The sequence below is a fragment of the Barbatula barbatula genome (genome assembly GCF_947034865.1).
Source record: "Barbatula barbatula genome assembly, chromosome: 22".
NCBI classification, from domain to species: domain Eukaryota; kingdom Metazoa; phylum Chordata; class Actinopteri; order Cypriniformes; family Nemacheilidae; genus Barbatula; species Barbatula barbatula.
This window is the reverse complement of record NC_136785.1, coordinates 10,046,668-10,056,096: the sequence shown is the minus strand read 5'-3', so window position 1 is coordinate 10,056,096 and position 9,429 is coordinate 10,046,668. Positions and strand designations below refer to the sequence as shown.

At 36.3% G+C, this 9,429-nt stretch overlaps 1 protein-coding gene across 1 annotated transcript; it reads right to left on the bottom strand.

Moving 5' to 3' along the window:
* Positions 1–1,708: 1,708 nt before the first annotated feature.
* On the bottom strand, positions 1,709–8,959 carry LOC306911360 (complement factor B-like). The gene is made up of 18 exons (XM_079486645.1): positions 8,859–8,959; positions 8,412–8,615; positions 8,118–8,303; positions 7,808–7,981; positions 7,621–7,710; positions 7,382–7,515; positions 6,365–6,515; positions 6,061–6,189; positions 5,877–5,954; positions 5,451–5,585; positions 3,722–3,816; positions 3,287–3,413; positions 3,037–3,181; positions 2,863–2,942; positions 2,626–2,732; positions 2,338–2,479; positions 2,161–2,210; positions 1,709–2,010 (listed from the first exon to the last, which is right to left on the bottom strand). Exons 1-18 carry the CDS (start codon positions 8,950–8,952, stop codon positions 1,828–1,830), a joined length of 2,304 nt encoding a protein of 767 aa, XP_079342771.1. The 5' UTR covers positions 8,953–8,959; the 3' UTR covers positions 1,709–1,827.
* Between the last annotated feature and the right edge of the window lie 470 nt (positions 8,960–9,429).

The following is a 9,429-nucleotide window of genomic DNA, read 5'->3' as shown; positions in this document are numbered from 1 at the left end:
GAATAAGGCATGGGAAATGTCCTATTGGCCAATTTAACTGTGCTGAAATAGTGGGATTATAAAATGTTATTAAGCGAATCTTTGGAACCAATAAATTCATTTGTTATTGACTTTGATAAACACATGCCCTATTTTCCTTGAACCTGTTCAAACACAGAGAAAGAGAAAAACTAAAACTGATGGAGCACAGAGAATACGTATATGAAATGGCACAGCACAGTTAATCCTAATCCTTACTGCTCTTTGTAAATATGGCACATGAATTGGTATTCTGAACATCAATTTGTGCATATACATTGTAAGTACATTTTCTATGATAATATATACTGAGAAAGTTCTTAAAAGCTAAAGCAGAAGTGTTATGATAACCCATGGAAAAAAATGACATCAGCATTTTCTTATTCTTCTAAATTGCCAATATGTGGGTCTAAGCTGTTTGCTATTTATATAGCCAACCAAAAAATAAGTGTTGTACTCTTTAAAATATATTTACAGAATATTACAGTTATGTAGCCTAGACACCTTCATGATGCAGCAGGGCCTACTTTAAATAAACGTCAGTACCACTATAGAATCCTTTTCTCTGCAGAGATGTATTTCATTTTTTACTGTGTTGTTAGTAATAGTTTTCCCATATTAATGAGAAATACAAAAGAAGGTTCACTACTAACTAAATACTGTGATGAAATCTTGTAAAAACCCAACGTGTTGCATAATGCTGACTTTAACCAAACAAAGTTGTTATTTGGAAATAACAATTAGTGGTTTTTGTATATTTACTTATTCTGTGAATGAAGAACATCAATAAGTGTAATGTTTATTATACTTGATAAATAAGATTGACAACAGTGCAGACAGTTGAAGAAACATGAAAATGTTATTGTATTTAGAAATGTTTAGAAGGCACAACAGAATAAAAAATCTAATTAATTTGACCTCCTGAGGTTACTATTCAATTATAACATTACATTAAATTATGCTCTTATACTTTCTTTTCATTATCAATGTTGTTTTCCAATGTTAACAAAATACTGTCGGGTCCCGGGGCTAGAACCTTCTGTTTTGTCTCTGTTGTGTGTGTGTGAATGCACCGAGCATGTGGGGACTGTGTTGACAGCTTCATGTGCTCACTGTCTGCGTGTATGTGTGCCACACCAGCCGCCCTTATTAATCCCTCGTTGGCCCTGGTTCTAGATCGTGTCTTGCCCAGCCTCTGGACTCTCTGCTATCAGGATTGACTGCCTCTAGTGGTCTCGGGGCTACATGACTCTCTGTCTGCCAACATCGTCATTTCAGACGGTCACTGATATCTCTGAGCTCTGACTCGGCCGTCGCTCCGGCTTCGGAGAACGGATTACCATTCCGGTCTTCACTCGGGTTTGCAGACCACACTCCTGCCATCACCAGCGCTTACCATGTCCCTCCGGTGCTATCCACCTCTGCTGACACTGCCGTACGCTGGGTTCCCCAGTTGGCCTCGTTCTCCACTAAGACTTTCTGGGTCTTCGGTTGGTCCAGCCATTGTTGCACTCTGGGACACCCAAATGTACCTATAATGCTCTGTATGTGACTTTGAAAAGAACAGTCTGCCAAATAGACACTGTACAAATATACATTTAAAATTGATCTGAAGAACCTAAACATTTCCCAGATTTTTTTGGGTGCAAAACTCTGTTTAGATTTTTAGTGCAGCAGAAAAAACACTTACTGATATTAAACTGGATTTATTGCGCAATTTTATGGGATAAACAAAGGTCAGGAATCTCACCCCAAATTATCTTGATACATTTAACAAATAAACCAAATGTTCAAAACAAGTTGACAGTTTCATTTGGACAAAAAATTAAGAGGTGTTCCTTTTTGTTTCGCTTTTCCTAGGTGTTCTTGAAGAAACGACCGTATTTCGGGGCTGAACAGATTTGTGTGATAATCTCTGCTATCTTCATCAGAAAGGGTGTTTTCCTTTTCAGCATTACACTTGTTCTTCGAGCCCCAGCTTACAACACCAACCTATAAAAACATTATTTAAAGAAAGCTTTGCCCAACTTGTTTCATAACGGAACCATGTATTATGGTATACACTTCGTACTTCTGCGATAAGTATACAGTCACATCAATATAGTTTTTACAAATCAGCTGAACATAGATTTCAAACCTCACCTGAATCATACGATCATTTTTATGCAGGTAAGTGGCCCCACCAGAATCACCTGTTACAAAATGCCACAAGCAGACACAGAAACGATATAAATCTATATAAATTCGGATCATTAAAATGAACCTGTAATTGTATGACCATTTGTTACACTACCAAATATAAGCAAAAATTAAACATACCTTTGCAAGCAATGTGATCTGTGGTTGGTGATGTACCACCACTGCACAGAAAATTGTCTGTAACAATGTCTTTTGCACTGAATGTTTTGTCAGATTTTTTGAATATATCTGCTTTTTTTGCATCTTCAACACAATCATCCCGCTGAAAAAAGCACATCAATATATGTGTCTGTAATAATGATCACTAATATTTGCCATATTGCTGGACTGTTTAGATACGTGCGCCAAACATGAACATATTACGTGAACCTCTATGTAAAATTATTTAGGAATATGGTGAATCATTACCGGTCCTCTTTGCTTGATGGTGATGCCTCTTATATATTTTGGAGAACCTTCCTCCATTTCCGATGTGAAGTTAGCATTCACAAGATCAGGACCCATTATGAGATCCTCTGTAACAAATGCGTGGAGAAAGATTTTTGTTTCATTGTATTTATGCCATAATATATCTACGTTTTCAGACTTTCTGATTTGCTCTTGACATGCACACCGCTTGCGTATGTAAAAGTGTTGATACCTCACCATGTTTTTTGCATGTTCCTTCATTGTCTGAAAGTTTAAGAGCTCCATTGGTTTCCTTGGTGCATGGGATGCAGATTGTTCTGTAAAGACACATCGGACAATCTGTGGTCAATTCATTTTATGTTTAACTCTTATTTAAAGTAATACACATGTTTGATGGGCTTTGCTTCATACCGAATCTCTCTATCCAGTTCGACTGCTTTTTCCAGCTCAATAAGAGCTATATCATATTCGTAATATTCTGGAATTCCAATATCTTTTTTTGCTTCAACATTATATTTAGGATGGAGAATTAATTTTTGCACTTTTGGATTTTCACCTGGAGTTGGAACAAGTAAAGGCATTAAGATCAGCATCACTGTTTATATGTTTTCTTGATCAAAGAGTAAATTAAAATAAGTATAGCTTAAGAATGTTGTACTACCCATGTTCTTTTTCAGAGTAATGGTGATCTTCTCAGGTGTTACTCCAAATTTGAAGCAGTGAGCTGCTGTTAAGATGTAAGTTGGTGTGACCAATGACCCCATGCAATTTGACCCAGTTGGATGATGCTACGTAAAAGAACAGTGCAGAAACATGACATCTCTGATGCAATATAAAATTCTCGAAGGTCAAATTTTGCATCCCCTTTTTTGGGGTAGATTGGAAAGGCTGAAAGCATTGACCGATTTAGATTGGCACAAACTATGACCCTCTGCTCATCCAGATCCACAAGATTACTCGTATGGAGGCCATGCGGTGCAAAAAACGATTATAAACCATGTAAGGAAGAGAAAGGTTAAGATGACTAAATCGATGCTAATAGGCTATATTGACCTATGGGAATTAATGTACAGTCTGATAAAAAAGTTGTGCTCACTGTAACTTTAATCTGGACCAACCAGGGAAAGGCACGCCGCTTGTTTTTAGGGACATTTTGTTGAATCCCACACAGTTCATTACTAGTGTCCTCATCTGTTTAAGAAAGCAGGTACATGAAAACAATCAATTACATTAAAGAGCCAATGAGTTCATTTTTAATGCTTAAGGTTCACCTATAAATGAAAATTCTGTCATGTACTCACACTCATGTCATTTCAAACCTGTACAATTTCAGGTGTGTCTTGGTTATGAAACAGAATTTACAGAAAACAGAAACCGAAAAAAGTAAATGAAATTGTTTGGGCAATAAACTGTATGTCATTTTCAGAGAGTAAAATCGAAACGGGTCTGAAGTTGCAACTTTTGTGCGCTCACGGAAAAAATTTATGGAATGGTGCTCTTTTAATGTTAGCACTTAGTAGCGTTAAACATTACAAGTATCTGCAAAATCATTAACATTAATGTCTTAATGTAAGTAAATGCTACTAAAGTTTTATTTTTACTTAATCCAGACGTTACTTCCAGGTTGAAGTGGGAACTATCCCGAGAGCATGTGAAGGCAGCATTAAATCTGTTAATTAGCTTGTGACGTCATCAAGCGCCACAGTATCACAGAATTTTGTCACCCTCACCCTCAGCTTGTACCAAATCTGTATAAATTTCTCCGGGAAAATATTTTCTCATCTCCCATTTACTACAATGGGAGTCAACGTGGAATGAGATCTCCGCTGCATTTCTCGATAACGTTGTCTCTTATATTGCACACTACGAAGAATCTAAAGGTACCTTAACTCCAATATACATTCTCTACGCGTGTTCCCCGAAATGTACCTTAAGAATGTTGCTTAAGGTAAAACGTGCAACGTTAGCAGGTGCTGTCTATGGCGGGGGTCCTGCATTGGTTGATATTGATGCCTCGAGAATGGAATGTTCACTTTAACCTTCACTGCGTATAGTGTAAAGTATTGAGAAAATTATGTTCATTATAAAGAAACGTTTTACCAGCTAAATTAACTGGCTATTGGCTTCGCTTGCTTTTGAAAGGGTAATTTCATAATTTGCCATAGTGTGTTAATGATCTCCACAATCTGGTTTGATTACCCACCAAATCACTCATTTGTGTGATTTGATTATTTACCCATAAAAGCGCAAACATGTGAGACATACCAACAACCACTATGGCGGAAAAAAAGACCGTAAGAAGGGAGCCCCCAGCTTTACTTCTGCTGAAATGGCAATACTGCTGGATGAGGTGGGACATGTCAAAGGTGTCAAATAAACACAAAAATTTAATCTGAGAAAGCATAGCCATGAAAATGGCAGTGTCTAGTCTTGCCCACCGAGATAGTTGGACGTTATTTGCAAAAAAAGGTAGGCTATGTTTTGGGGCTGCAGTCCGGAGAGACAGGGAAAGAACGGGGGACAACACGCAGCCCTGTTTGGTTACTGACATTCTTCCGAACATCTTTCTTTGAGAAAGGCAGAACAAAGACATTTATACAAGTTTGGAACAACCTGAGGGGAATTAAATGATGACAGAAATTTCTGTCACATTAAGTGTGTTTATTTTTGTTTTGTTTTAACCCTTTACACTTGAACACTTTTTAAATTGACAAAGGATCTGTAATGCAATGTGCAGCACTATAGATATAAGCGTTGATTTTAATAGAAAATTGCACGTCAGCCTGTATAATAAAATACATTTGAATATAGTAGTAACAATATACCTATCATCTGATCAAATGTCTCCTGCACGTCAGTCAGATTTGTAAACGCGAAAAAGTGCTTTTCATCTCCCCTTTTTGTCACTAAGTCATTTATGTCCAGATTTATATCCTGTCCAACTCCAAATATATAAATATCTGAAAAGAGAAGGCAGATTTATATTTATATCCAATTCTGACAGCATAAATTCATTTGACATTTAGTCAAAGCAGACGCTTTTATCCAAAGCGACTAACAAATAGGGGAAAACAATAGAAGCAATTTGTGCAACAAAAGAAAAACAATGCATAGGTGCCTTTAATCAATCATATATTAAACCACACAAAATGCACAAAAAACAACAAGAGAAGGAACATCCTACACCTCATCAACTCTTCATCAACAAGATTATAAAAGATTGTTGTATTAATAATTAAATCATTACTCACCAAGTTTGCTCTCATCAGCTATTAGATGTTTGATTTGATCCACTTGAGGTTTGGGATTACCTCCCATGTTTGCATGACCTATGAAATAGAACAAGCAGCTTTACTCAAGCGTGCAGGTTGAAAAGTAAAAACACCAATTTTTGAATGTATTTCCAGGTTGTGTGTAAATATTTGTAAGTCATACCATCGGTGAACATAATGATAACATGTTGAGTCCGAGTGAAGTTCTTATCATTGATCTTCTCTATTGACATACTTCCTAAAATGGTTTTAAAAGCTAAGCAAATATTAGTCCCTGATCGGTCACCTTTACCTATAAACATGAAAACGCGTTATTAATACCAAGTAACTGTCATTTACTTACTGTCAAATACATTTATTATATGTTAAGACATTAATTCAGATATTTTACTAGCTTCAAATTAGTTCTAGTTACTTTATGACAACAATATCAAATGTATTTACCTTAGTGCCACGAAAATACTTACTTTCATAAGAAAAACCATCCAGTCTTTGAAAAATCTCTTCTAGGTTTTTTTCATCACGAATAGTCTTAAAGTTTCTCATAGTGACTATTTCTTTAATCTCTGTGGCAAACATCCTGATCTCATAGTTTGGGGAGACCTGATAATAGCTGATCTTTTGGGAGAATTCACAGTTCGAATTAGTTTGCTATCAACACAGTTCATGTTAATGATAGCAGCACAAAGCAAAAGTGCATTTGTGACAGAAAAAAGTTAAAATCAACATTTGGCATTTGTGACTTTTTATTTGTTATGTTTCCAAGTAAACAGGGATAGGCTATTAAACTTGTTTTAATTTGTTTAAACTGAATGGGTAGTAGAATTCTGTCATTCCATCCCAGATTTGTATTTGATAATATAACTGTGATGTTGATTTCACAGACATATTTTTCTTTCCAATGTGTAATTTTTTGAAGGATCTTTTAACAGGAGGATTAATATACATACCCATGTCATCAGAGGTGTATAAAGACCTTACATAATAAAGCATAACGTTTTTATTACCCAATGAGCTATTTCTATATACATGCACAGCAGGTCCCCTTACATGGAATTCATGCTGTTTTTTCTACAGTAGCCCTTAAGGGACAAACTGCTATAGAGCGCATTTTGTACATTATCTCCTTCAGCAAGGGAGTAAAAATGTTACAACATCTTAGTTCTGTGTCAGCCACCGTAGTGCATCAAAAGGGAGGGTGGAGTGAGCAGTTGGTTGCAATTCACAATCTCATTGCTAGATGGAGCTCAATTTCATACACTGGACCTTTATAACATACAGTACATGTGAGAAATTAATGTGTATTGGATTGTAAAGTTATGTCTCAAGTTGGCCTTAAAACAATTTTACTGATGACACAGTTGTGAAACAATATCAAGGCGTCTTGCCGTTCTTATTTTAGCCATCTTATTTTCAGTTATTATAGCTAAAGAAACACTGACATCAGTGGTAAACACACTAATTTGCACATTTATTTTACATACCGTATTTATAAGTGATTTGATGACCTTCTTTGCTATGTCAAAATCTTCTTTTTCTATGCTGTCAGACGCATCCACATAAATATAGATATCAAGTGCTCCATTCTGATCAAGTCTTACTGCCTTCCCCTCCTGATCTGCAGAAACAAGAATATTTGATTTAAATGTTCAGTACCAGAACAGTTTTTTCACCATACTTATAGCAACCACTGATCTTAAAATATAAAGTCAAACAGAGGTACCTTCTTGTTGTTTATGAAACTCCAGATTCGTCTTCAGAGAACTCCCGAACGCTTGTGATGCTTCCTCTGGGGTGTCGTAGGTGAATTCGGCTTTATTTACGCATGAAGAACACAAGCTGTCATAACCAAAAATATTGTGGCCAACATCTTTATTTAGCTGCAACAGATATTAAGCAAGGAGGTTTACCGTAACATTGCGGTTCTGTCCCTGACCATTGGCCACCTTCCTGACAGACTCGCTGGATGGAACCAATCAGGGTCTGTTTGTTTTCGCAGCGGTATGTGACTTTGTCATCAATATTGAACATGTGGCCTGTTCTATGGGTACCAGGGGGAACGCCGGGATCAGGACAGTGATCAGCTGTGATACAACAGCGAGAAAGTGAAATAGACAAATGTGATCAAATAGTAATGGATTTTATTGCAATTGCAGTCCCAGATCACCTATTGTTCTATGCACTATACCCAATAACAAAATTATACTTATATTTACTTACAGTTACGTCCACATATTGGTGTGCTTCCACTCCACTTCCCATTAGGTTTGCAAACACGGGACGGAGAACCCCGGAAAACATATTCAGAATGGCACGTATAATTGGTGGTGTCACTGACGTAGTATCTTTCTTTATATGGAGTCACCTCTCCGTTCTCAAAAACACGAGGATTTGGACATGTAACCTCTTGGACAGAAGCATGATTAAATCTCACTTAAATAAAATGTCAAATGAGTAAAAGCCTGCATTGATTCATATGACACAAAACAATGTTCCTAATGATCTGTATCTTACTTTTGCACTCTGCATGTTTTTTGGTCTTTGGGTCCCAGGATCCATCTCGACACTTACGTGTCAGAATATTTGGGTAAAAACCTTCTGGACAGCTGTATTTTACATTAAATCCATGCAAATTTGAAATATCATAGCTCCCTCCAGTAATGGACAGACCCTCTCGGGAACATGGCCCATTTTCTTCTGACATTAAAGATGGAGCACCTGTAGTAGAAAAAAACAGACTGATGGATGAGGACATAAAATTATAAAAGACAATTTTGTCAACTGTTTTGTCAACCAGAAACCAGCTACCATGCAGAAATAATATATTCCTTATTAGAGAAAGCACAACTTAAGCACAATATTACAGTTTAGATTATGGTGATTATTTGTGTGATGTGAGCAAATAAAAACATCAACTTCCCTTAACTGAAGTTCGTGACAATAACTCCAGAACTGACTTACCTGTGATCAGAGGACAAATCACAGCAAGCATGAACAAATCCAGCCATTTCTTACTCTCCATTTTGTTTTTTTGCTGAGACGAAAAACAAATCATTTTTATACTGGGGTCACTGAGATTGTGTTATTTACATTCGGTAGACAATGTTTAACCTTAAATCAAATAAAGAGGGTCAATGTTCATATAAAGAAAATCAATTTCCCGGCACATGCTGCAAAGTCATCAATGCAAAAACATTCTGCACAAAAAACTGATTGCCAGCATTTCTTCACATATTTTGGTCATTCCGTTTGTTTAATCTCAACAGAAACAGATGTCAGGAATGACAAACAGTCACCGAACATAATGCAAAGTCACTGAGAGAATGCAAAGATACATGGAAGTTGTGAAAAAATGTTTGTCCCATTTAAATTTTCTGGAAATAAATGAAAATATAAAAACAATATTTTGGAATTTGGGAGAAATTTTGTCACTAGTTCACAGAATTAAACAGAATTGCAAAATTATTATTAAAACACTTGCTATTTTACACAAAACTAGTAAATTCAGGGAAAACAAAAAAATATTCAAAGT